Source organism: Diaphorina citri, unplaced genomic scaffold (assembly GCF_000475195.1).
Source record: "Diaphorina citri unplaced genomic scaffold, Diaci psyllid genome assembly version 1.1 scaffold706, whole genome shotgun sequence".
Lineage (NCBI taxonomy): Eukaryota > Metazoa > Arthropoda > Insecta > Hemiptera > Psyllidae > Diaphorina > Diaphorina citri.
The window spans coordinates 91,384-118,693 of NW_007378139.1; the positions used below are offsets into that span (position 1 = coordinate 91,384).

General features: G+C 38.2%; 2 protein-coding genes across 2 annotated transcripts; both read right to left on the reverse strand.

Moving 5' to 3' along the window:
- Window positions 1–3,361: 3,361 nt before the first annotated feature.
- On the reverse strand, window positions 3,362–15,568 carry LOC113468322 (gamma-2-syntrophin-like). The gene is made up of 6 exons (XM_026825142.1): window positions 15,533–15,568; window positions 14,798–14,957; window positions 13,709–13,834; window positions 12,911–12,995; window positions 4,099–4,148; window positions 3,362–3,585 (listed from the first exon to the last, which is right to left on the reverse strand). The coding sequence occupies exons 1-6, from the start codon at window positions 15,566–15,568 to the stop codon at window positions 3,362–3,364; spliced, it is 681 nt and encodes a 226-aa protein (XP_026680943.1).
- Window positions 15,569–15,619: 51 nt separating this feature from the next.
- LOC103511364 (gamma-1-syntrophin-like) lies at window positions 15,620–24,362 on the reverse strand. Its single transcript, XM_026825143.1, has 7 exons — window positions 24,294–24,362; window positions 24,170–24,217; window positions 18,307–18,387; window positions 17,481–17,646; window positions 16,783–16,967; window positions 16,260–16,418; window positions 15,620–15,901 (listed from the first exon to the last, which is right to left on the reverse strand). The coding sequence occupies exons 1-7, from the start codon at window positions 24,360–24,362 to the stop codon at window positions 15,620–15,622; spliced, it is 990 nt and encodes a 329-aa protein (XP_026680944.1).
- Window positions 24,363–27,310: the final 2,948 nt, after the last annotated feature.

Genomic DNA, 27,310 nt, shown 5'->3' on the forward strand with positions numbered 1-27,310 from the left:
ATTGAATATGTTTTTAGGTTTTATTTTTTGTTTATATGCTAATGACTTTAGGAATTTTCGCTGGACCATTTCAAGAAAGTCAATATGTTCTTTATATTGAGGTGACCAGACTTGGGAAGCATACTCTAGAATAGGTCTGACGAGAGTGAAGTAAAGGACTTTATAGGTTAAAGGATCTTTAAAATCTCTCGAGTTTCTGTTAATAAATCCCAAGACCCGGAGTGCCTTATTTTTAATGTTGGAGTAATGGTTGTTAAATCTAAAATCGGATTGGAATAACACTCCTAGGTCTCTACATTCATTAACTCTAGGTAGTTTGGTCCCGTTTATTTCGTAGTTATACAGGGATGGATTTTTCTTATGATGGTAGGTTATGACCTTGCATTTATTTACATTCAAAACTAGTTTATTAGCTTGACACCATTGATAAATATTATTTAATACATTTTGTAATAATTCATGGTCTGTAGAGGATTTTATGGCAAGGCCAAGACGTTTATCGTCTGCATACATCCAAAGCTTTAGGTTTTGTTGTGTGGTATCAGATAAAATGGTTTCACACACATCATTTATATAAATATTGAAGAGGAGGCCAGATAAATGGCCACCCTGTATAACACCAGATAGAGCTTCAAAAGGTTTTGATAATGAAGTCTTATTTATCTTATTTTTGGAACTTTTTAGTTTCACAATTTGACGTCTGTCAGACAGGTAAGCATACAACCAAGATAACAAAGGGTCAGTAATGCCATAGGCTTGTAATTTTGAACATAAGATATTGATATTAATTTTATCAAAAGCAGAGCTGTAATCGGTCTGACAGCAGTCAAATTGTAGTCCTTGTTCTAGGATATAATTTACATGTTGTACGAAAGATAAAAGATTAGAAGTTGTTGACTTTTTGATCGTAAATCCATGTTGGTTATCAGATATGAGGGGTGATAAAATGGGTGATATCTTATCGTATATAATACTTTCCAAAACTTTAGGGATGGTTGATATTTTTGCTATTGGCCTATAGTTTTCTACATTGGACTTATCACCTCCCTTGGAAATAGGTATAACATAGGAAGTCTTCCATGATTTCGGAAAGACGCCAAGGGAAAGTGACCAATTGAATAATTCGTGTAAAGGGTATGAAAATGCATTAGCACAGTTTTTGAGAACTATTGGGGGCACATTGTCAGGGCCAGAGGTGGAGTCCTGTTTTAATTTGTTAAGGGATGAGGATATATGTTTCCTCTCAATGTATATTCCTGACAATGGTGTAATTAAACTGTTCGCGAATTCGAATTGTGGCGAAGCTAGGTATTCCGAAGAGTACGCATTGGAAAATTTTAGGGCAAACATTTCTGCTATCTCCTCAGGATCGGTTGACGATTTATCTTTATAACTAGTAACTATCCATTTACTTTATATGCTGTCTTGTTACCGATTGTCTACTTCGACCGCAAAGTAACACACTTTGTCCTTGTGCTTTAGCTGTCGAAACGAGATTGAATCATTTGCATGTTCCACTTCAAACTTTGGGTACTAGAGTTTCCACAGAACTTTACAGGAGGAAAATAGGTGACCTTTTCAACAATAGATTGTAACTCGTAACTAGGTACATAAAGGTAAGGCACCTTTTCGAAACTTTAAATTGAAAAGATATTAATAAAATAATGTAAAAGAAATAACTTATACTCTTCACTGGGTTGGTAGGGTATTTTTATTTATAGAAAAACAGACATCAGACTGATGATGTCCAATGGGCGAAACATGTCTGTTTTTCTATAAATAAAAATACCCTACCAACCCAGTGAAGAGTATAAGTTATTTCTTTTACACATTTATTGTTATGGATCTTCACAAAGTTACTGAGTCTTCCATCAAGATATTGAAAAGATATTACCTAAATTCTATATAAAACTTTAGGGAAGGAGGTTCAGGTGCCAAACTATAGGTGTGTACTTGTCAGTAAACTCCTTGTCAAAATAAGTTGGAATTTGGAATCGATTCCGGAAAATGCACCAAACAACAAAACTTAAAAACAAATAAAATGGGTACCTACCCACTTGGTAGGTAGGTACTACCTAATAGTTAGTAGTAAGTTTAAAAAATTGTCTTCCATAATTTTCGGTGGAAGAACTATCCAATATCCTGCCACAAAAGGATAAAAGCCTCTAAAGAAGAAGAAGAAAAAGGAAAAAGAAGAAGAAAAGAGAAGAAGAAGAAGAAGAAAGAGAAGAGGGAAAAAATCAACAACAGCAACAACAAAAACAACATTGGATTTCCGAAATTAATGTTGGAAACTTTCACTCATTACAATTTTTCCCAATATTTTCCCAACTTTTTCCTAATGTCATTTACAAATTTATCCATATTATTATTATTTTCAAGGCTTTTCGTTCTCTCGTCGGCAGAGTCTATGGAAAATGAAATTGAATGTGATAGAGTAAATGAGAAATACATGGAGAGAGAGAGAAAGGGAAAGAGCTAGAGAAAATGAGAAATAAAAAGAGTGAAAGAGAGAAAGAATGATATTCTTCGAGAAGGAGATGGAAATAGAGACGAAAAAGAGAGAGAGAGAGAGAGAGAGAGAGAGAGAGGGAGAGAGAGAGAGAGAGAGAGAGAGAGAGAGAGAGTCTAGAATTCCAGTGGTAAACAGTTTTTTGGATGCATATTTTTGCGGATTTTTTTAATGTAGGGCACATTGCATAATTACTTAATTGTCGGGCATTTATACAAAATCATAAATTTCAGATTGTTGTACTACTACAGCTGCATACAATTTTCATTTTCATTCTCCTAGACTAGTTAACTTGAAGGGTAGCGAGTAGCGTGTCTACCTTGTGAGCGCTAGGTCGTGGGTTAGATTCCCGCCCGAAGCGGATTTTATTCCGAACAGGGTTCTTTTCGGAACGGCTGACTTTCTCCTATCCTGTCTTCCGTCGCTTTCGTGACGATAAGACCTTGGCAGTTACAGATATTACGCTAATACACACAAACATAATGTCTTTTTGAAATGTGTACAGGAAGAATTTTTTTCAAGGTATTTCATCAGGTAATTAGATAGGTCACCTAGGTACTTATAGTTTGTATTGGACTAACCTAATTATTGCAATAATAAATTTGAAAAGAAAATGCCAATTAGTGGGAAGCTGTGAATTTCTTGTTGAACAATATTCCTTTCTCTTTTTCTCAACATTATGTTCAATCATAATTCTCTCTCCTACTCTTTCTTTCTGAGAAACTACTCAGCACCTCAGAAAAGGCAAAAAGGTCTGATACACAGGCTCGCTATTAGGAACTATCTCTTTCCCTCCCCGTTTGTCTCTCTGAGGAGAAAGAGAGAGAGAGATGGAGAATTAATCAAAAATCAATCCGAATCTATCTTAATATCTCTACAGTAAGTTTGGCCCTGGGAATAAGATTTGATTAAGTCCAGGCCTCCAAAGACCGCAATATAATGGGCCTGTGAAGACCTGTGATGGCTATTAGATATATTCAGGCTTCTAAAGGCCGCGCGAATTTCGAAAGCGTTCGGTCTCAGCTTGTCAGTCCCGTACATGTACCTTGTTATGTATGCCATCATCAGGGGCACTGAAAATCAACATGTGAAGGAAATGTGCTATTAGTACGATATTCAAATTGGAACTCTGCAGAACGAAGGAAAGTGAAAAACAACACAAGTTTAAACGCACCGAATTCAGAACTGATTGAGTAGGCGGTTTCGGCATAAAACTGATGGTAGATGAACCATACATCAATCTGAGACTGAGGTGTTGGGGCAAATAGCCCTAAAGGATGGGTTAAGCTTCTACGAATCTACAATGGTAGATGGACTCGTTCAATCTTAGATTGAACACCTGAAGATTGGAACAGACCTGGGTAGATCATTTGGTAGGTGGGTGGATGCGATCCGAAAATTTAGTAACTGGATGTATAAAGCACAGTATAGAACTCAATAGAGGAACGAAGAAGAGACCTTTGTCCACCAGTGGACAGAACCCGGTTGTCCATGATGATGTGCTTCCAGCTAAATAGGGGAATCATATAAATTTGATAGCCACGTATAAAAAAGAATCTCCAAAAAGATACCTGAGAATTACCTACCTGTAATTACGTCCGACCATTTTCTCATTGAAGTACAGTTGATGTCCAAGCTATAAATAATGAGATTAATTAGCCAAGTGACATACTGTCGTCGTGCGGACGTCAAAGAGTAGATATTTACGAGATCTTAAAAAAAAATAATAATAATAATAAAAATAAAATCAAATCAAATCATGAACCTTTGTGGTAAAGCTGAGAGCTTTTTCACGAAAAAAAAAAAAAAAAAAAAAAAAAAAAAAAAGAGAGAGAGAAAGAGGAGAGAGAGGGAGAGAGAGAGATAGAAAACGTCACAAAATGTAGACTGGCTGACAGCAGATCGGAGAAAAAGTAGTGGAGGAAAATTTTCGTTTTCCTTCTTCTTCCTCTCCTCCTCCTTCTTCTTCTCCTCCTTCTTCTTCTCCTCCTTCTTCTTCTCCTCCTTCTTCTTCTCCTCCTTCTTCTTCTCCTTCTCCTTCGACTGGCTGACAGCAGATCGGAGAAAAAGTAGTGGAGGAAAATTTTCGTTTTCCTTCTTCTTCTTCTTCTCCTCCTCCTTCTTCTTCTCCTCCTTCTTCTTCTCCTTCTTCTTCTCCTTCTTCTTCTTCTCCTTCTTCTTCCTCTTCTCCTTCTTCTTCTCCTTCTTCTTCTTCTTCTTCTCCTTCTTCTTCTCCTCCTCCTCCTCCTCTTTCTTCTTCTTCTCCTTCTTCTCCTCCTCCTTCTCTTTCTTCTTCTTCTCCCTCTCCCCCTTCTTCTTCTCTTCTCCTTCTTCCTCTTCTTCTTCTCCTTCTCCTTCTTCTTCTTCTCCTTCTTCTTCTCCTCCTCCTCCTCTTTCTTCTTCTTCTCCTCCTTCTCTTTCTTCTTCTTCTCCTCCTCCTTCTTCTTCTTCGTAAACAAGGTATGCATTCTATTCTATTCTATTTAGCCTATTCCATTCTATGTAGCCTATTCCATTCTATGTATTCTATTCTATGTAGCCTATTCCATTCTATGTATTCTGTTCTATGTAGCCTATTCCATTCTATGTATTCTATTCTATTCTATGTATTCTATTCTATTCAATGTAGCCTATATTACCATCCAAAATCCGCTATTGTTTCCATTTCTGCAGTAAGAAACATTTTTTGACCTTGCTCGGCGTAGCTTAACATAGGTGACGCTAAAACCGGTCTTCTTCCAAGGGCGAATTTAATTCTAAACAGATTTGTTTCTCTCTCCCTCTTTTTCCTTCTCCCCTTCTTCTCTCTCTCTCTCTCTCTCTCTCTTTAATTTTCTCTTTCTCCCTCATCTTTGAATTTATTATTATTTCAAGTGGAAGAATTGTCTAATGAAGAAAAAGAAGAGGGGGGGAACCAGGAAACGAAGAAGAAAATTAGGAAGAAAAAGAGAGAGAGAGAGAGAACGAAGGAGAGAGAGAGAACGAGGGAGAGAGAGAAAGAGAGAAAAGAAAGAGAGAGATAAAGATATAGAAAGACTAGGAGAGAAAGGTGGAGAGAGAGAGGGAAAGAAAGAGGGAGAGAGAGAGAGAGAGATAGAAAGATAGATAGAGTAAGAGAGAGAGAATGAGAAATAGGAGGTCTGGCAGACAGATAGAGAGGGCTGTATGAAGAAAGAAAGAAAGAAAGAAAGAGACAACAATAAATAAAGAGAGAGGGAGAAATAGAGAGAGAGAGAGAGAGAGAGAGAGAGAGAGAGAGAGAGAGAAGGGCAGAGTATGCGGTGTTCTGTTTAGGGATTTAGGGAATTGTAATTCTGTAGGATGATCCCTTATAATATTATCTCTCCCTATCTCTGTCTTTCTCCCTTCGGTCGTACCCTTAACTTTCTCCTGTTCTTATTGTTGAGTGTCCCTTTCACCCTCATTTTCTATTACTGCTACTTTCCATTACACTTGCAATAGAACCTATGCACGGTAATAAAGTATTCGAATCCAGGTTTTCAATATGAGGAAATGGGTGGAACTATCCGTTTTAAAGCTCCAAAATAAAATAAGGTAGACACCTTCTAAGTACTGCCAGCTAACAACAAAAATTTCTGCTTTGAGACTGTCTCTTGGGCTCTTTGTCTGTGTCATAGCATGCCCTGTAGTAGTATTAGTATGTCTCATCAAATGGACGACAAGGGACAACACTTCCCATTCAAGCACTGGGTTAACATGGTCGTATTTGCTAACTGTAGAGAGACGACTCTCAGACTGTCGAATCTCATAAATTTAAATCTATACCGATTAAACAGATGTCAAATGAAATGGAATAAAAGCAGCAGCAAAAAGGTAGAATGATTCGGGGTGAAAAATTAAGAGAGGAAGAGGGGTGGGGGTGGTGAAAAAAGTTGAAAAACGCCTTGCACCTGTGGAACATCTCATTTCTCTCTTCCTCAAAAAGAACAAGCTGGGCCCGTCCCTCCGGGAATTTTAGCCCGTGGTTTACTCGATCGTGGTTAAAGAAAATTAGTACCTATGTACCTACCTATTTTGTTTATTATTATTACTCGCACTGCGTGCTCGGGATGTTGCGTATACGGTCGCGCTGCGCGCTCCCTATTACTACCTACATACTTTCATGTAATGATTTAAAATCTATGGGGATGGGGACAGACAGACAGACGACACCAAAGCGAATACAACAGTCCGTCCACTATACCTTTTATTATTAGTAATAATAAAGGAAGGACGGACTAAAAAACCGAAAATTCAGGGAAAATAAACGTCTGACAATACTGTAAATTTGCCCGTGTCCTGTATGTATCTTTGGTCTTTAATTATATTTTTTGCGTACCTATATACAGGTAGATGGTAAATTTATGGAATTCTCTTCATAGGGACATGAGGGACTCACGAAGTCTAGTGGCATTCAATAACTCCCTGGCGAAATATCTTGAGGGCTCACAGTGAAAGAAAAATTTAGTGGTTGGATAAACGTCTGACAATACTGTAAATTTGCCCGTGTCCTGTATGTGTCTTTGGTCTTTCGGGTATGATAATTATATTTTTTTGCGTACGTACATACAGGTAGATGGTAAATTTATGGAATTCTCTTCATAGGGATATGAGGGACTCACGAAGTCTAGTGGCATTCAATAACTCCCTGGCGAAATATCTTGAGGGCTCACAGTGAAAGAAAAATTTAGTGGTTGGGTGGAAGATCTCCTCCAGGAGAACCCTGTCACTTAAAAGAAAGTAACAAAAGGAGATTTTTATTACTTTTTGTCCTCCCAATATTTTTTTTTACGCTGTCTCAGTATTATTCTTGTTTCTTCTTCTTCTTCTTCTTCTTCTTCTTCTTCTTCTTCTCCTTCTTCTTCTTCTTCTCCTTCTTCTTCTCCTTCTTCTTCTTCTTCTTCTTCTTCTTCTTCCTCTTATTCTTCTTCTTCTCCTTCTTCTTCTTCCTATTCTTCTTCTTCTTTCATTTCATCATCTCTCTTCTTCTTCTCCTCCTTCTTCTCTTCTTCTTCTTCTCCCCCCTCAAAGAAAATCTCGAAATTCGCAGTTTGAATTCAAGACAAACGCTCTAGGTATCTAACAAACTTAAAAAATAAAAAGATCGAGACACTGACTTTGGATATTTTGGCTTACAGTGCTTAAGAAGACTCTCAATCTAAACGTTCTGTGTTCAAATCCTTTCTAGGACAAAAAAACATGATTTTTTTCAAGAGGATTGACAGAAGGAACTGTAACCGCTAGGGTCTTATCGTCTCGAAATCGAAGAGAGAAGGAAGACAGGATAGGAGAAACCCAGCCGTTCCGAGAACGAACATTATCCCTCCAGCGCTTACAGAGCGCTCTACCCATCGAGTTAACTAGGCTGGCAAAAAAAAAAGAAAAAAAAAATCTGGTGTGAACATCACACGACTTTCCTTATCCTATTGAATGATGCTTATTTGAGTGTTCTTACCGCCCAACTTTTACAATGTCTCTAACAGTTTTGTTGCTATAAAACCGCCAAAAAACGGTCGAAATCTGTCCAAAAGCGGTCAAAATACCGCCAAGCGCAGCAACCATCTCAACCAAACATTTTGTGTCCTCTCTCTCCCTCTCTCTTTCTATCCTTCTCTCTCTCTCTCCTTCTGTGTCACTTTCTCCTTCTCTCTCTATTTCTCTCTCTCTCTGTTACTTCTCTCTCTATCTATCCTTTCTCCTTTCCCGTCTCTTTCTGTGTCCCTCTCTGTGTCACATTCTCCTTCTTTCTCTCCCTCTCTGTCTCTCTCTCTCTTCCTCACTATTGCCATCCTTTTATTTGTCTTTTGAGAGGGGACCCTGTCTCTCTCTCTCTCTCTCTCTTTCTCTCTCTCTCTCCTTTTTTGTCTCTATCTCTCTCTCTCTTTGTTTCCCTAACTCTTTCCATCTCTTTATTTGTCTTTCTCTCTCCCTCTCCTCTCTCTCTCATGCTAATGAATCAAAGAGACATTCACGACCACTAAATACACAAAGTCTCTCTCTATCTATCTCTCTCTCTACCTCTCTCTATCTATCTCTCTCTTTCTCTATCTCTCTCTCTCTGTGTGTCCTCCTTATCTCTCTTTCTCTGTCTAGGACTCACATCATGAAGTTCATGACTATAGGTACCTATTTATTTCATATACAGTCGAACCTGGATATAAGAGAATCCAGGGGACCACCTTTTTTTCTCTTATATCCAGGTTTCCACTATATCCAGTTTCTTTTATATATTATATTTATTTATTTTTTCATATTTATTTGTATTAGCAGAGTATTATCCAAATTCTAATGTTAGTAACACTTTCCTTTCTCTCTCTCTCTCTCTACTATTTCTATTTTTTTCTCTTCTTATCTCTCTCAACACACTTTGCAGCATTTTTTTGGATTTTGATAACTAGAAAATACAGAGAGAGAGAGAGAGAGAGAGAGAGAGAGCCTAATTTGTTTAATATTCAGGAGAGAGAGAGAGGAGATTTCCAGTGTTGTTTTGGAATTGGGAATTTTTCGAAAGACCATTAATTGATCAAACGGCAACGGCCAAAAAACACAACTCTCCCACCCCCAACGGGAATTCGAGGGAACAAGAGAAAGCTCATAGAAAGGCGATATCAACGTAAAACGTAAAAGAAGGAGATTTCCAGTGTTGTTTTGGAATTGGAAATTTTTCGAAAGACCATTAATTGATCAAACGGCAACGGCTAAAAAACACAACTCTCCCACCCCCAACGGGAATTCGAGGGAACAAGAGAAAGCTCATAGAAAGGCGATATCAACGTAAAACGTAAAAGAAATATATTTCATTTCTTTGTAATTCGCTTCGAGCTCTTAATCTGTGCTTGGCATTTAAAAACGGCTGGGAATTGTGTATGGTATGAAAACTCAGGGGGACAATGGACTCATTAATACTAGTGCTGTACAAGAGGGAAATATGCCCCAGGTCACGTTTACCTATTTGTACATTGGACACCACGTGTGAGGAAATGTATTGCAAGTGTTAATTCCTCATGCAGTTTGTGGACGTGAACTTTTTTTTTTTTTTTTTTTTTTTTTTTTTTAAATTTTTTAAAACAGAAAATTTTCACTTATATTCAGGATTCTCTTATATCCAGGTTCGACTGTAGTAGCCTACTGCTGGAGTAAAGGGACTTTTCAGTCCTATGCGAGCAGTATAAATAAGCACTATTATTATTATTAACACAACGTATTAAATTTCCTATCACCTCTCTCTCTCTCTCTCTCTCTCTATCTATCTATCTATCTCTCTAGGATACCTCCGGCCCGGGCGGGAATCGAACCCGCGACCCGGAAATCTACCGGATAGGAAATATAGGCAATTTAGATCCTGTATTATAATGAAAGTCAAGTGATTTGTCGTGAATAGAATGCCCTAATGAAGCTCCTCGAAGATTATATTGATTTTCCATGGAGCCTTCTGTACCTAAGCTTTTACTGTTAAGAAGGAAAAACACGAGGTTTTCGAGAGAAAACATGAGATTTTTTCTTGATATAGGGAACTGTAACTGATAAGGGCTTATCGTCCCGAAGGTGAACAGGGAAGGAAGGCAGGACAGGAGAAAGCCAGCCGTTCCGAGAACTTATTTCTTCAGGGTAAGATCCGCGCCGGGCGGGAATCGAATAGAAGTGATTTGTCGTGAATAAAATGCCCTAATGAAGCTCCTCGAAGATTGTATTGATTTTCCATGGAGCCTTCTGTAAGTAAGCTTTTACTGTTAAAAAGGAAAAACACGAGGTTTTCGAGAGAAAACATGAGATTTTTTCAGGTAGAGGTTTGATAGAGGGAACTGTAACCGAGAAGGGCTTATTGTCCCGAAAGTGAACAGGGAAGGAAGGCAGGATAGGAGAAAGCCAGCCGTTCCGAGAACTTATTTCTTCAGGGTAAGATCCGCGCCGGGCGGGAATCGAACCCGCGGCCTAGCGCTTACAAGACAGACGCGCTACCAACTAAGCTAACTAGCCTGGCTAGGTCATTATGTATTATCAACAAGAGTTTGTTCTTGTTACGATTTATTTTACGGGTACACATTTGTATGAACGCCGTGTTACTATCTGAGTATGCAATGTGCAAGGAACAAAATATTAGTGGAGATGTACAATGCACCATATTACCTATTCTACATCAAGACGTGTCCTAAAATCAAGCGTGCCGTGAGACGCAATTCTAGTCCGCCAACCTCTACATGGAGGATTACTCAAAAATCAATCCGAATCTATCTTTATATCTCTACAGTAAGTTTGGCCCTGGGAATATGATTTGGTTAAGTCCAGGCCTCCAAAGACCGCAATATAATGGGCCTGTGAAGACCTGTGATGGCTATTAGATATATTCAGGCTTCTAAAGGCCGCTGTATGTATCCAGGCCTACGAAGGCCACATTCACTCCTACCCGTGCATCTTTTCTATCTCGTACAAAGAAACTTGTGAAAGGAAAAGTGGAATGAAAGCAAATAAACTGACGGGTCATTAATTGAAAAGCTTTTTTGAAGTTCCTTGTATACAGGATCCTCCGTTTGTCGGAGCCCAGCATCTCACTTCACTGTGAAGGGTATTGTTCTTGGGGGAAAGAAATTCATTTTACCTAGAACTTAGTTACTTTCCTTCTTCTTCTTTTTTTTTTTTTTTTTTTTTTTTTTTTTTTTTTTTTTTTTAAAAAGGTTTTTTTTTTTTTTTTTTTTTTTTTTTTTTTTTTCAGAGGTTTGACAGAGGGAACTGTAACTGCTATGGTCTATTATTTATTAATTTTTATTTCCTAATATTCCTTCCTCTTTGTGTTGGCAACTTTAGTGAACTGAATACCTCGAAAAATAGTTCGGCCCTGCGGAAACCCTTCTTAGTATCATTGATAAAGAGAATTTTGTATAAATGTAGCAAAGGTGACCCCTGACCTGCACACTAGGATTGACATATGAGACGAAAGTGCCTCTGTTGCCATAAGTTGTTTACATTTTTCTCAATCCTGATTGGGTCACTCAGTGAGGTTAGGAAACAGAACTAGCTCTGCATTGTAAACAACTGACGGCAATGGAGGCAATCTCATATGAGAAATCCTTCTGAACTTCTCGTGACAACTAGAATTTCAAAACTGTAGGTCAAATTTTCGGTAGTCCCTGTATGCTTGAGCAAATAGGCAAACAGAAACAAAATAAAAGACGTGTACTAAACAAAATGAAACTTTAGCAAACAGGTGAGATGGAACATACGTCACATATGTACAGGGTGCACTCTAAGGAAATGAGGAATAAATTCCCAGAAGACACGTCGTGGCATTTGGAGAGCTTTGGGTTTGAAAGTCCTACCTTGGCGGTCCAAATTAATCTTTCAACTAAACTACTTAATTGAAAGACTTGAACGTATAAAAGAAAAGATGAAAACACTAACCCCAAGAACAACACATTTTGCACGTTAAATAAATAATGTTGTATTATTTTGAAAGACAAATGTAATCAGGAAAAGAAACTCACCCTATAGGTACCTACATACATCTTTTGATTCTTTTATGCTGACTAGACATTTTGAAAGTAACAGTGAAGTCTGTCTTTTTCGTAAAATAGTAATTTCCAAAAGTTTAGTGTCAAATTATGATCATCAAATTTTGAAGTTCTAGAAAAGATCGAATTTTCTAAAAGATCGAATTTTTTACTAGACTACAATTTGTTGCCTGAGATAAAACTTTTGACGATCTATCTAATAAGCAAGCAAGTAGGTATGTCCCTACTAGGTATAATTCCTGTGGAACTTCTCGTTTTTTATGAAACGGCTTGGTATTTATTCCTGAAAATCTCTTCTGACAGATATTAAATATGAAATAGGCGAAACAGAAATAGTCACATTGTCACATTTGTATATCTACCTACCTCTATATTCAGCAGATAAATTTTGAAGTAAAAAAATAGAATAAGGAGAAATTAAACATTAATAAGGGATTCAATATACCTAATACTTACGTACTTAAAGTACCTAATACTAAAGAGAACTTACATGTTTATCATTGTTATTGAGCGCAGCTAGTAATGTGGAAAAAGCTCGCTTACTAGGCTGAAGTAGCTGAAGCCTCCAAAGTTTGATGCCCAAATCAAGTTATCGGTCGGTAAGTACTCCAATACTGAGCTCACGACTAACAAATCCGATTTATCACGGAATGGTCAATTGACACCCGACCTAAAATGGTGTTCTTCCTTCGAGTTTATCCAAAAGACCTACTTGAATGCTTGCCTTGAAAAACGGATACAGCCCAAGTTTCGTTTGTAAAACGCAAAAAAACCACCTCAACAACATTAAATTCACAGTAAAAAATAATTCCAAATGGAAAAAGTATCACGTAATTCGTTTATACGTTTTGCCTATACACATGTTTCTTATCTCAACATAAATTCATCGCTTCACACATTATTAGTTGTCCGAATGACCCTCTCATTGTCCAGAGGTTCTTGAATGCTTTCCTTAATATTGCTTTGATTGTTATCGACTGAAAAGTGAAGATTACTGAACTATGAAAATCTCAAGGGTCAACCTACAAAAGTAGAAAACAGAAGTACAAAAAGAGCCATCCAAGAAGTAAGTAGTCTATATAGGCTCCTCAATTAGGTTTAGGAGTACTTATTGCTCAGTTCAGAAGCAATATTTGAATTGACTGTAGAAGTTATGAAATACATGCCACATTTACTTGAAATTCTAACTCTACAACCTATTTATTTCAGGAAATTGGGACTGGACACTAAAGCATCCTTACGGGGCATCAAACATCTTTGTCTCCAGAATAAACGGAGCGGAGACGGGCTATGGCATTGTATGGACACTCACACTGGAGAAGTAATGCAGGAAACGACAACGTGGTCTTTCAGCGAAATCGTAATTTTGGATGAAAGGTAGGTAAGTCTTCACTCGCTAAAAGTTCTCTTCACCTTGCACTCCATTGCAATGATAGATCGATATTCTCTACATAATATTGTTGTGAAGTCCAGTGCCCTAAATCACCAAAGTATGGAAAAGTATCTTACAAGTGTAATAGCCAATGGAAAATCAGAATTTTGAATTTCGACGAATCAAATCGAAACATGGAATTGTAAATACTTTTCCATACTTTGGTGATTTAGGGCACAGTTGAAATTTTTGCTATGTTCAATGGAAAAGCATCGTCAGATGAACTAAAACTTCTGCTATCTGTCGGGCGGTACTTACTGGTTTTCGCCAGGAATGGTGTTGCCGACGCATAATGTTTGACTGTTAACATAACCATGTCTCCCGCATTGTGTATTATGTTGATAGCTTCATCATGGGTGCAGTGGTTGATGAGCTCTCCATTCACTGCAATATTAGAACGAAATAGGTACATATGACATTGGAAGAATTCATATTGCTTGCTAATACTCGAAGTTTTTTTTTAAGATATTTGATAGAGGGAACTGCAACTGTCAAGGTCTTATCGTCCCGAAGGAAGACAGGATAGTAGAAAGCCAGCTGTTCTGAGAACGAACATTATCCGACTCAAAAGTAAAAGTACATACAGAAATAGAACCTAGTTGTTGAAAACTTTGTAGTCTTTGTACATACGAAATTACGAATAGAGGTTTCATTGTAGTATTGTAAAATCAACATGAATAGAGGGCAATGGCAAACAGGAGCTATGTAAACCACCTCACATCTCATACTGACAGCGCTCTCTATTGGGTTTTTCATTCAACTTTTCCTTCATCACTATTGGAGAAGAGCATCCGGAAAATTCGTTAGAAGTGAAAATTCAAAACGTGATCGAAACGTTCATTATTTGTTCAGTAGAGAGCTCTGCCATTTATTTTTTCAGCATGCTTCTTTTGTGTGTTCATTTGTTCATACATAAGTTACGTATTACATATCTCCGAACTAAAATTGACTGTCACACCAATAATGCAGGCTATTTTGGTCCATTCGTTTCATCCGATTTTTTTTCGAATATCCTGTAGGCAATGTAATTCAAATGAGAGTGGTCTCACTACACACGACACGATGTTTTTTTTTCCGAACAACATGTAGGAACGGGCCTTTAGGGAACATTTACATCGACATCTTGGTTTGTACCCTGAATATGAGACACGGCCGCGGCTGCACAATTCACTGTCTCATTAATTATGAGCAGCTTAGCACAGAATTTGCTAAGCATTTTGACCATCATACCCTTCATGATGGTTGACTTCGGTTCGGGACGGGCCAAGTAATCTTGGCTGGAGACCATCAACCCCCCTCGATGCAGCTACACCACTACATCAACAACAACACACTGGATGTACTTACCCTTGATAATAGCGTCTCCTACAAACAACTGTCCCGTCAGATCCGCTGATTTGCCCTTCACTATTTTCGAGATGAGAATGGGTAGTTTGTGTTCGGCTCCTCCTTTGATGCTGATACCTAAGCCTCCGCCGGGATCTCGATTGACTACCACAAGGCGAATCTGAAATACGAAAAATCACTCTATTATCCGTGTTTCACCTACCTCGGTGGGTTTGCGCTATTTTTTTCTATTTCCAATTCCATTATCTACTCGTAAAAGTAATCTTTAAACCAAAATCGATATTATTGTATATTTCATTTACAAATGTACGCATCCTTCTTCGCTGGCGTAGCTAGTTGTCCAAGGCGCTCGCCTGGTAAATAGGAAGGTGTGGATCTCAGCTGAGACATGAAATTTTACACGAAATAATTTAACCACATAATCTATCCTTCTTCGCTAAACAATATCCTTCTTCGCTGGCGTAGCTACTTGTCCAAGGCGCTCGCCTGGTAAATAGGAAGGTGTGGATCTCAGCTGAGACATGAAATTTTACACGAAATAATTTAACCACATAATCGAGCTATTTGACAGCATAGCTGGTCTTTTCTATTCTCCGCTCCACAGACAACAAAATTATCTATTCTCCATTAAATTTTAAAGGTGTGTCCTCACATTGTCAACCGGCCGACAAGATGAATCTATGTTGTCGAGCCAGTGTGGACGGTTCAGTCGACATCGATCGACTGCCGGTCGACTATCTGTGGAGACAACTCAAAGGTGTGTCCACACATTGTCAACCGGCCGACAAGATGAATTTATGTTGTCGAGCCAGTGTGGACGGTTCAGTCGACATCGATCGACTGCCGGTCGACTATCTGTGGAGACAACTTTATACTTACACCTAATTTAATGACTGCAGTACAAATAGAAGTGTGCCAAGCACTTTCGATCCTCAAAAGCTCGTGTCGGGTTTCCACCGAGAAATATTTCGAGTTTTCACCACAAGTTTGCAACAGGAAACAGTGTTGCCGTTCGTCCACATTTTCCGACTCTTTGATTATCCTGAGCATTGACTGGTACACTTTGAATTTACTCTTGCATTTGTTCAGGTCGTCTATTGTGAGCTGAAAAGAGAAACATCTCATATTAAGTTTTGAACATAAAGAGAAACCCGGAAATCCCTCATATTCAGTTTTCTATTGTTTGGATGGTGGTCCGTTCGGTATTTACTTCCAAGGAAGATATGGCGAAAGAGGGTCAGAGAAATCCTCCAGGAAAAAGTCCGGAAACTTTGAGGGAATTTTATTACTTCTATCTATTTGATACGTACTAGTAGACCAAGTAAACGGAACACAGGTTGACCTACGAATTCATTTGTAATCTCTTAGGTCATGACACGACTGTATAGTACAGTGTATAACTGTCTACCCAATTACCCACATACATATTTTTACATTTGAAAATCGACCATATTGTTCTTACCGGTGGATTATCGAATATGAAAACTTCAGTTCCTTTCAAGCACAAGAACCTGGGTCTGTAGTTCTGCCAGGATGTATTTCTATTGAGGATGCCTTCGTTCACCCAACCCATGTACTCGACCCTCTCTCCTCCTTGCAAGTTTCTATTGAATAATTTAATCTGAAACAAAATCAGAGGATTTTTAATCCACAGTTTACTTGAAAACTTGTGAAAGAGGGAGAAACCACATTTTATTGAAAATTCGGTACTGCCAAACTATATTCACTTGCTAAGAACAAAGCATATTGTTCAATGTATGTCTATTAATTTGGTGTAAGAAGGGCTATCGGTTATTTAGGCCCTATGCCAATGCGACCTGATAAGATCTTTTGTGACAATACCAACTTCATCTTTAAAGGTGTGTTCAAACATAGTCGACCGGCCGTCAATTGACGAGATAAATCGATGTTGTCGAAGCAATGTGGACGGTTCAATCGATATCGATCGACTGCCGGTCAACTAAGTGTTGACACACCTGCTTTACCTGTAAATTAGTGAGTGCCATTATATTGTCAGTTACGTATTTGAGCCACTGGGATAGGATAGCAGAGTCTTCGCAATGTATGATTCCCGTTTTCGAACCATTCAGACCGCGAATTTCGAAAGCGTTCGGTCTCAGCTTGTCAGTCCCGTACATGTACCTTGTTATGTATGCCATCATCAGGGGCACTGAAAATCAACATGTGAAGGAAATGTGCTATTAGTACGATATTCAAATTGGAACTCTGCAGAACGAAGGAAAGTGAAAAACAACACAAGTTTAAACGCACCGAATTCAGAACTGATTGAGTAGGCGGTTTCGGCATAAAACTGATGGTAGATGAACCATACATCAATCTGAGACTGAGGTGTTGGGGCAAATAGCCCTAAAGGATGGGTTAAGCTTCTACGAATCTACAATGGTAGATGGACTCGTTCAATCTTAGATTGAACACCTGAAGATTGGAACAGACCTGGGTAGATCATTTGGTAGGTGGGTGGATGCGATCCGAAAATTTAGTAACTGGATGTATAAAGCACAGTATAGAACTCAATAGAGGAACGAAGAAGAGACCTTTGTCCACCAGTGGACAGAACCCGGTTGTCCATGATGATGTGCTTCCAGCTAAATAGGGGAATCATATAAATTTGATAGCCACGTATAAAAAAGAATCTCCAAAAAGATACCTGAGAATTACCTACCTGTAATTACGTCCGACCATTTTCTCATTGAAGTACAGTTGATGTCCAAGGTGGAAGGCCTCACATTATTAGTTGTCCGAATGACCCTCTCATTGTCCAGAGGTTCTTGAATGCTTTCCTTAATATTGCTTTGATTGTTATCGACTGAAAAGTGAAGATTACTGAACTATGAAAATCTCAAGGGTCAACCTACAAAAGTAGAAAACAGAAGTACAAAAAGAGCCATCCAAGAAGTAAGTAGTCTATATAGGCTCCTCAATTAGGTTTAGGAGTACTTATTGCTCAGTTCAGAAGCAATATTTGAATAACTGTCTACCCAATTACCCACATACATATTTCTACATTTGAAAATCGACCATATTGTTCTTACCGGTGGATTATCGAATATGAAAACTTCAGTTCCTTTCAAGCACAAGAACCTGGGTCTTGTATAAGAACTTGAAAATAAAATTGCTCATGATGCTGAATTGGAACTTCATATATCTCATCAGAAAAAGGTGATACCTACCATAAAATTATTTATTTGATAGAGTTTTAAGGTCACCGTCGAACTGTTAAGGTCTTCAGTGACGGGGATTTCACCCTCCATTCGGAGACAAGCTACCCGCCTACTAAAATTGACCTCACCCAGTCTGTCACATTTCCTCTTAACTGGGAGATGTCAATTTTAGTAGATTTGACAAAGCTTCTTGTATCATTGTTATTCGTTGTACGTAGGTACGTCCATCATTTCGGATTTCGGACTATTTTACAGTCACATAACCGTCAATACGCACAATTCTACCTTTGAGGTCAGGGGAAGAAAAAATTGGATAAGTAATCTTACTTTCTTCTTGCTATTGAATTCCGTGTTCTCCTCTATGGTTGAAATCATTTTCTTCGTTGTGATTTTCATGGCCGGATGTTCCTGGAACAACAGAAAAAGAAAACTTTCATTTTTTTTTTTTCTTCCAAGGAAAAATATCCCCAAGAAAAGAAGACACATTGATCACTAAGGAAAAAATAATAAAGGAAGGACGGACTAAAAAATCATGGAAGGGTTATATCGTGCCATTGTAAACACAACAAACGAAATGTAGCAGAAGAATAGAATAAAGGTAACACGCGTGCCAAAAAAAAATATTGCTGAGGAAGAAAAATCTTCTTGGAAATATCTTGGAAAAAATGTAGGAAGAAAAGAAGAAAAAATGCCACAAGCCAAGAAGGACTTTTTTTCTAAGGAAAAGGATATAAGGAAACCAGGAACTCGAGTTGAAGGTGCCCTTACACTTATGTTGAGGGGGGTAAACGCGTGTTGTGATCATCGGGTAATGGTGAACACTTTCACTTCCGAGGGTCGCCGGTGTTTGAAGGTTTATACCCTACTTACATTTTACTCATTCAGCTGCCTAATGTGTTAAATTCAAAATACATACATAGCTTACAGAAGTATTTCCTGTGGAATACAATCCGTATCCATAATATCGTAAAATGGGGTTGTTGTGTAGTACGATTACCTACTAAAGAGGAACTTGAACTGCCTAAGGATTCTTCGTTGCAGTTAAGAATGGTTAATGTCCTGCAAAAATGATTTTTTTATTGCCAAGAAAGAAATTGTAATCTCGATATTCTTATGCATGTATTTTGATAAAGGCCCAAAGCAAGCAATAAACTTGCCATTTAAGATAGATCGAACGAATTCCGCCGGCAAAATTGAGGAAAAAATAATCCCGCGTTAATTCAACAAAATATACACGGAACATCTCGACAATGAAATCTCCATACATTATACATTTCATAAACTCCGTGCCAACTCCGGAGGGTAACGAAAGGCGGGTTTTTGTTGTAGAAAATTCAATTTCAAACTGGGGTAAACTCGGCTAGGGGGTCACTTTTCATAAACTCCATGCCAACTCCGGAGGGTAACGAAAGGCGGGTTTTTGTTGTAGAAAATTCAATTTCAAACTGGGGTAAACTCGGCTAGGGGGTCACTTTTGTGAGACGACTTCCTACGAGGCTTTCCCACGCTTTGTGAGGTTCCCCCCTTCCCTCCTACCTCCATGTGGATACTTTTCCAGTTTTCCTTTATTTTCCCGAGAAAAAGAGCGCGACAGGAATAATTCCTCCTCCAGGGAGCGGGTGGGAGACGTTTTCTTTTATTTTTTAATCTTTCATTGTCTTCTCCTTTTTCTTCGAAGTAATTGAGTTTTAATTATTTTTTTATTCATTTAATTTTCCCTCGTTTTGTATTGGACTTATTTTTCACTTGAGATTTCGGCAAAATGAAAATTTTCTCGTGGGAAGGTTAGCTTTCGCGTGGAAAATAATCCGAACTTTTTTTCGATGATATATGTATAGTGATGGTAATTGGAGTGGATTGGATTGAGTTGTATTTGCCAAGGTCTTATCTTCCGGAAAGCGAAAAGAGAAGAAAGACAGTATAGGAGAAAGCCAGCCGTTCCGAGAACGAACCTTATCTATTTACTATAAAAGTGGCCCCCGGCGGGAATCGAACCCGCGACCTAGTGCTTACAAGGCAAGACGCGCTAGCGCTACCCTCCAAGCTAAGTAGGCTGGCTTTAATTAAATTTGGTCAGGTACATTTTTGAATGAATTAGTTCAATTAGTCCCCTGCTTGTACATACTCGTAGGTAGGAAGTTTCTACTTTCCAGTTTCCAGCCGCAAGAACGTACTTGTAAATAAATACTCGTACTTCTGTTACGATGCTAGATAATAATATTCCCCTAGCCCCTAGCTCTTGTTCTAAAGATCTAAAGGAAACACACATCGTACTTTGTACTTGTCTCCTAAGGAAGTACGGAATCAACCCTTTTCCTCTTGTTCTAAAGATCTAAAGGAAACACATATCGTACTTTGTACTTGTCTCCTAAGGAAGTACGGAATCAACCCTTTTCCTGAACTAGCGTTACACAATAGACAAGCACCTGAATTTAATGGGTGGTATTACAGGGATATTACGTCTTCATATCAAAACTCTTTCTATGAAATCCTTCTACATACCTGCATATTTTAAAGGGTATGCATCTCAAAGTTCCACCTTTTTTTTTTCAGTTTCAAGCATACAATGAAAGGAGTTGTTAAATATTTTGCCTTGGTCTTTGAAACAGCTTGGTTAACCTGATAGTCCGGATTTTACTAAGAAGTAAGGTACAGTCATAGACAACCTAGATAACTTCAAAGTCTTTTTATAGTGTCTTTACAAGACGTCACTTTTCAAATCCTTTCTCGTCTATGAAATCCTTCTACAAAGGTACCTACATACTTTGTAGGTATGCTCGTATATCTAATTCCATTTTCTTTTTAAGTCCCAAGACAAAAAGTATATCTAATAATATTTACCAAAGTACATCTATCAGTATTCACCAGAGCTCCTTGGTGGCGTTCAAATCTTTTCTCGTCTAACGACCTTGAATCCTTCAAGGATCCTTGACCTACAGCAAAATTTGCAACAGCGTCTAGTTGGGGCCACGTGTGAGACACAACAGGTCACGCCTGTTACTCGTCTGCTCCTGACACACTCAGCGTGTGACTTGCATGTGGCCAACCTCAACCTGTTAGAATGTCACATTCCAGAACACACTATGCCCTTTTTTTAATGGGATGCTTTACCCTGGCAAAGCGTGACATTACACTATGCCCTACTGAAAGTCAAATGACCTTGAAGGAGGTGTTCCAGAAATGGTCACGTGACATGAATGCGTGCCCCTGCCAGTGGTGTGCAAACGTCGAGAGCGTGACTGAACGCCTGCCATGCACATCCCCGAAACCTGCATGCATCTCATGGACGCAACTTTATATGATATGAAATGCCGATAAATGTACGTAAGGTGTAATGCAAACTGAAAAGGGTGTTTACAAGACGATTAACAAAAGAGACGTGAAAGAGGAAGAAATTTGAACAATGGAAGTCAATTGTTAGCCAGCCTAGTTAGCTTAGATGGTAGTGCGTCTGCCTTGTAAGCACTAGGCCGCGGGTTCGATTCCCGCCCGGGGCGGATTTTATCCTGATGGGATAATGTTCGTTCTCAAACTGAAAAGGGTGTTTACAAGACGATTAACAAAAGAGACGTGAAAGAGGAAGAAATTTGAACAATGGAAGTCAATTGTTAGCCAGCCTAGTTAGCTTAGATGGTAGTGCGTCTGCCTTGTAAGCGCTAGGCCGCGGGTTCGATTTCCGCCCGGGGCGGATTTTATCCTGATGGGATAATGTTCGTTCTCTAACTTTTTTAGAGTTGTATTAAGAAAAGCATGTAGCGTTCATGCACTTACTCTTCAAACAAGTTTGTACTGTAAGGAAATATGAAGTAATGTACCTAGGTATATCTCTGGAAAAGAAGGTCAGCAAAGGAAATGGAAAGAGAGAAATCATACCTTTGAAGGAAATTTTGAAATGGAATCAAATAAATGGACTCCAGCTTTTAGTGAAAGCTGTGTTTATCCAGTTTTCCACTCAAGTACATTATGTACATGGAACTATCAGTTTGTACCAACTTCTTTTCCGTAATGCCATAATTAACTTGAGTCATTGAACACAGAGTTTATTTTATTTTCTTTTGATCTGTTATTGATATCTTGAATATTCTCCGTAATGTCAAAGCGTCAGTAATGGAATAACAGCATCAATATAATTATTTTTTAACTTCATTCTACCTCTCAAAGAACGTCCAATAGAGCAAAATATGGAGCTGAAATCTATTTTCTTGAAACTTTGAAAAGATAACCGAGTTGTTCATCGCATTTAGTTCGTAGATTATCATATTTTCATTCATAGAACCGGTTGAGTAGCATAATGAAATTTGAAGGGAAGATCACTCAACTGAAGATCCCCTTGTTCTTTGAAACAGGACTTAAGATCAGGTTTTTCTTCCTTTGTATTGTCTCCCAGCCCTTATTTTCACCCACCGGGAGCTTGGTATCTTCTTTTATTTTCCTTTTTGAAACTTTTTTAATCTTTCATTGTCTTCTCCTTTTTCTTCGAAGTAATTGAGTTTTAATTATTTTTTTATTCATTTAATTTTCCCTCGTTTTGTATTGGACTTATTTTTCACTTGAGATTTCGGCAAAATGAAAAATTTCTCGTGGGAAGATTAGCTTTCGCGTGGAAAATAATCCGAACTTTTTTTCGATGATATATGTATAGTGATGGTAATTGGAGTGGATTGGATTGAGTTGTATTTGCCAAGGTCTTATCTTCCGGAAAGCGAAAAGAGAAGAAAGACAGTATAGGAGAAAGCCAGCCGTTCCGAGAACGAACCTTATCTATTTACTATAAAAGTGGCCCCCGGCGGGAATCGAACCCGCGACCTAGTGCTTACAAGGCAAGACGCGCTAGCGCTACCCTCCAAGCTAAGTAGGCTGGCTTTAATTAAATTTGGTCAGGTACATTTTTGAATGAATTAGTTCAATTAGTCCCCTGCTTGTACATACTCGTAGGTAGGAAGTTTCTACTTTCCAGTTTCCAGCCGCAAGAACGTACTTGTAAATAAATACTCGTACTTCTGTTACGATGCTAGATAATAATATTCCCCTAGCTCTTGTTCTAAAGATCTAAAGGAAACACATATCGTACTTTGTACTTGTCTCCTAAGGAAGTACGGAATCAACCCTTTTCCTGAACTAGCGTTACACAATAGACAAGCACCTGAATTTAATGGGTGGTATTACAGGGATATTACGTCTTCATATCAAAACTCTTTCTATGAAATCCTTCTACATACCTGCATATTTTAAAGGGTATGCATCTCAAAGTTCCACCTTTTTTTTTTCAGTTTCAAGCATACAATGAAAGGAGTTGTTAAATATTTTGCCTTGGTCTTTGAAACAGCTTGGTTAACCTGATAGTCCGGATTTTACTAAGAAGTAAGGTACAGTCATAGACAACCTAGATAACTTCAAAGTCTTTTTATAGTGTCTTTACAAGACGTCACTTTTCAAATCCTTTCTCGTCTATGAAATCCTTCTACAAAGGTACCTACATACTTTGTAGGTATGCTCGTATATCTAATTCCATTTTCTTTTTAAGTCCCAAGACAAAAAGTATATCTAATAATATTTACCAAAGTACATCTATCAGTATTCACCAGAGCTCCTTGGTGGCGTTCAAATCTTTTCTCGTCTAACGACCTTGAATCCTTCAAGGATCCTTGACCTACAGCAAAATTTGCAACAGCGTCTAGTTGGGGCCACGTGTGAGACACAACAGGTCACGCCTGTTACTCGTCTGCTCCTGACACACTCAGCGTGTGACTTGCATGTGGCCAACCTCAACCTGTTAGAATGTCACATTCCAGAACACACTATGCCCTTTTTTTAATGGGATGCTTTACCCTGGCAAAGCGTGGCATTACACTATGCCCTACTGAAAGTCAAATGACCTTGAAGGAGGTGTTCCAGAAATGGTCACGTGACATGAATGCGTGCCCCTGCTAGTGGTGTGCAAACGTCGAGAGCGTGACTGAACGCCTGCCATGCACTTCCCCGAAACCTGCATGCATCTCATGGACGCAACTTTATATGATATGAAATGCCGATAAATGTACGTAAGGTGTAATGCAAACTGAAATCTGATACAATGAGGGACCTAGCGAACAACGATAAAATTAACCAAAACTGTCTAGCTTTGTATGAAATTATGGAAATTCGTAGAGTCAATTTTCTCTCATGGGTACTTGACGCATATGACACTTACCTTGGTCTCAATGGTTTTCGACTCAGGATCATAGACTACATAAGCGAACTTGAACAATTTGGGAAATTTATTAAAAGTGAGTTTTTTAGAACACAAAATGTCATCATTAATCATTATCACATACGAGGGAGTTTTCATTGGAAGCACTCCTTGAATGTAGAGCGGGAGCATTCCATTGTCTTTTGCTATACATGGTAGTATTCTGTCTTAAGTAATATCCTTCAAATAGTTATGTACTACCATCGTAGCTAAGTGCTAACTTCCTTTAACTACTCGTCCATGTCTTGATGTCCCTTACCCTGAATACCAGCAAGACAGGTGTTATTGTTTTTGGCTTCACTAAAGTCTCTGTTATCCATGTTCTTTGTATACGTACAGTTTGTATTGTGTAGTCGTATATCAACTAGGGTATCTTTCATGTGAAATAACTTCCCTCGTACTTGATATTGTTTTCCAAGTTCCGGCTTCTTGACTTTCATTAATTGGTTATACAGGATCCCATCGGTATCGGGGTCACCTGTTCCTTTTCATCATCTTTTTTTGTGTATTATTAAAGGGTATGCATCTCAAAGTTCCACCTTTTTTTTTTCAGTTTCAAGCATACAATGAAAGGAGTTGTTAAATATTTTGCCTTGGTCTTTGAAACAGCTTGGTTAACCTGATAGTCCGGATTTTACTAAGAAGTAAGGTACAGTCATAGACAACCTAGATAACTTCAAAGTCTTTTTATAGTGTCTTTACAAGACGTCACTTTTCAAATCCTTTCTCGTCTATGAAATCCTTCTACAAAGGTACCTACATACTTGAAGGGTATGCATCTCAAAGTTCCACCTTTTTTTTTTAGTTTCAAGCATACAATGAAAAGAGTTGTTAAATATTTTGCCTTGGTCTTTGAGACAGCTTGGTTAACCTGATAGTCCGGATTTTACTAAGAAGTAAGGTACAGTCATAGACAACCTAGATAACTTTAAAGTCTTTTTATAGTGTCTTTACAAGACGTCACTTTTCAAATCCTTTCTCGTCTATGAAATCCTTCTACAAAGGTACCTACATACTTTGTAGGTATGCTCGTATATCTAATTCCATTTTCTTTTTAAGTCCCAAGACAAAAAGTATATCTAATAATATTTACCAAAGTACATCTATCAGTATTCACCAGAGCTCCTTGGTGGCGTTCAAATCTTTTCTCGTCTAACGACCTTGAATCCTTCAAGGATCCTTGACCTACAGAAAGCCAAATTTAGATTTTAGACAGTCTCAACTTAAATTCCATGAGCACTTATATCCTTTAAAACAATCTGTTTATTAACAATGTAGGTATTTTCTACGCGCTGTTAATACAATGATTGAATTTCGCTCCTATCACTCCAGTGAAGACATTTTAAACAAGAGGGGATGCAGTGCTGCTCACTATTCAATTATACACGAAGCCAAATTTAGATTTTAGACAGTCTCAACTTAAATTCCTTGAGCACTTATATCCTTTAAAACAATCTGATTATTAACAATGTAGGTATTTTCTACGCGCTACAATGATTGAATTTCGCTCCTATCACTCCAGTAAAGACATTTTAAACAAGAGGGGATGCAGTGCTGCTCACTATTCAATTATACACTTTAGGTATGTTTCCAGCATAGGGGTGTTTACCGTGTAGGTAACAACATGTTCTAATAATGACATGCCTACTTGCTGTCGTGGGAATATGCGCGTACACAGCTGCTTTTCTATTGCTTTACTATAGGAGTAAATAGGTCGTGTTGACTCCTCCAAAGTTTTCTGCGTTCTTTTTCACGTCACCTACACAGCTGCTTTTCTATTGCTTTACTATAGGAGTAAATAGGTCGTGTTGACTCCTCCAAAGTTTTCTGCGTTCTTTTTCACGTCACAACAGTGTCGTAGATATCTTGATGTGGACACAGGTTTTGATTTATACTTTTGTCAATAAAATTTTCTTTGAATTAGAGTAGTCCTATTCCATTGTGAAACACAGAACTCACATATCTACATAATATGTAGGATATTGTATTGTCTAAAGTCTAAACTCTTTCAACTATACCCGGTAACATTTAGATTAATCATCAATATTTGGTTATGCTCGTTCAAATATGTCTATTTATTTTTTCTTCTTTTTCAATTTGAGCTCGATCTTTGTTTTTATTGACGTCTTCTTTCAAATCGCGATCCTTCGGAGGGTTGAAATTTTCACTATGCGCCTCTGATTTTAGGCTAGCTATAAAAAAAGAACAAAGGGGTTTTTCATGCTCTGTACTTACTATTCTTTTGCTTTTCCTTTCTCATCTATGTAACCTGGCCTTTGTTTTGTTTCCTATCCATTCAAATTGAAGAAGAAAGATTTCACCAAGTGGTCGAAACTGTTTCCCTTCTGATTGCCCAGATCTGAATCAGCGTTTCTCAATATGTGGCGATCAGCTCGACCACTACACCACCAAGATATTGTATAGGTACGTTCCAGCTAGTTACAACAGTAAAGGACTTCAACACCCTGGATGCCAAAGCATTCTATGGTGTTTACCCACAGTCCCCCATGTATGAAAAGTGAAAACATCTCCCTTAAATGAGAGACAGTCTTTAATTCTTGGAATTTTTTCACCAAACAAATACCAAAATTTCAAACGATAGATTGAAGATTCTGTAACTTTGTGAAGGTCCATCTTGACTAGGTAGGTTGAAATGGTATGTTTATCATTTCAACCTACCTAACCAAAATTTCACTCAGAGGCCTCTTTTTCAAATAACCTTTGAAAATTCATAAGCGCCCCTTGGCAGACAGTGTGGTCGCGCTATTACGCAAGGGAACTTGGAAAGGTTACGGAAAGGAAAATACACCTTAGGTTGTATCCCGCTCAAGTAATTGTTGCTTATCTCAGACAGGAGAAAACATTTCTCCTGTTATCAACTCTGACACGAATCAACTATATAGGTAATATTGGGTAGTACTGGTTGTAGGTAGTAGGGTACCTATTGGGCAACAAATCAACTCGTTTTACTGAATTATCCCTCCCGATAGAGACTTCGAAAGATTTTCATGGGATCTAAAGCTGTTTTTTTTTTTTTTTTTTTTTTTTAAAAAAAAAAAAAATTGTCGACGCCTTAGATCAATGTAGGGACTACTAATGTTT

Excerpts from the sequence above, each read along its gene's own strand:
- LOC113468322 (XM_026825142.1), bottom strand. The coding sequence starts at position 15,568 with ATGTGTGGACACACCTTTGAGTTGTCTCCACAGATA. Across the intron at positions 12,996-13,708 it reads ACCATTCCTGGCGAAAACCA|TCGATAACAATCAAAGCAAT; the intron begins GTAAGTACCGCC and ends TTCACTTTTCAG. Across the intron at positions 4,149-12,910 it reads CGGACAACTAATAATGTGTG|CTTGGACATCAACTGTACTT; the intron begins AAGCGATGAATT and ends CATTATTTATAG.
- LOC103511364 (XM_026825143.1), bottom strand. The coding sequence starts at position 24,362 with ATGTATAGCAAAAGACAATGGAATGCTCCCGCTCTACATTCAAGGAGT. Across the intron at positions 16,968-17,480 it reads ATGGTCGGACGTAATTACAG|TGCCCCTGATGATGGCATAC; the intron begins GTAGGTAATTCT and ends GTTGATTTTCAG. Across the intron at positions 16,419-16,782 it reads TGGCACTCACTAATTTACAG|ATTAAATTATTCAATAGAAA; the intron begins GTAAAGCAGGTG and ends ATTTTGTTTCAG.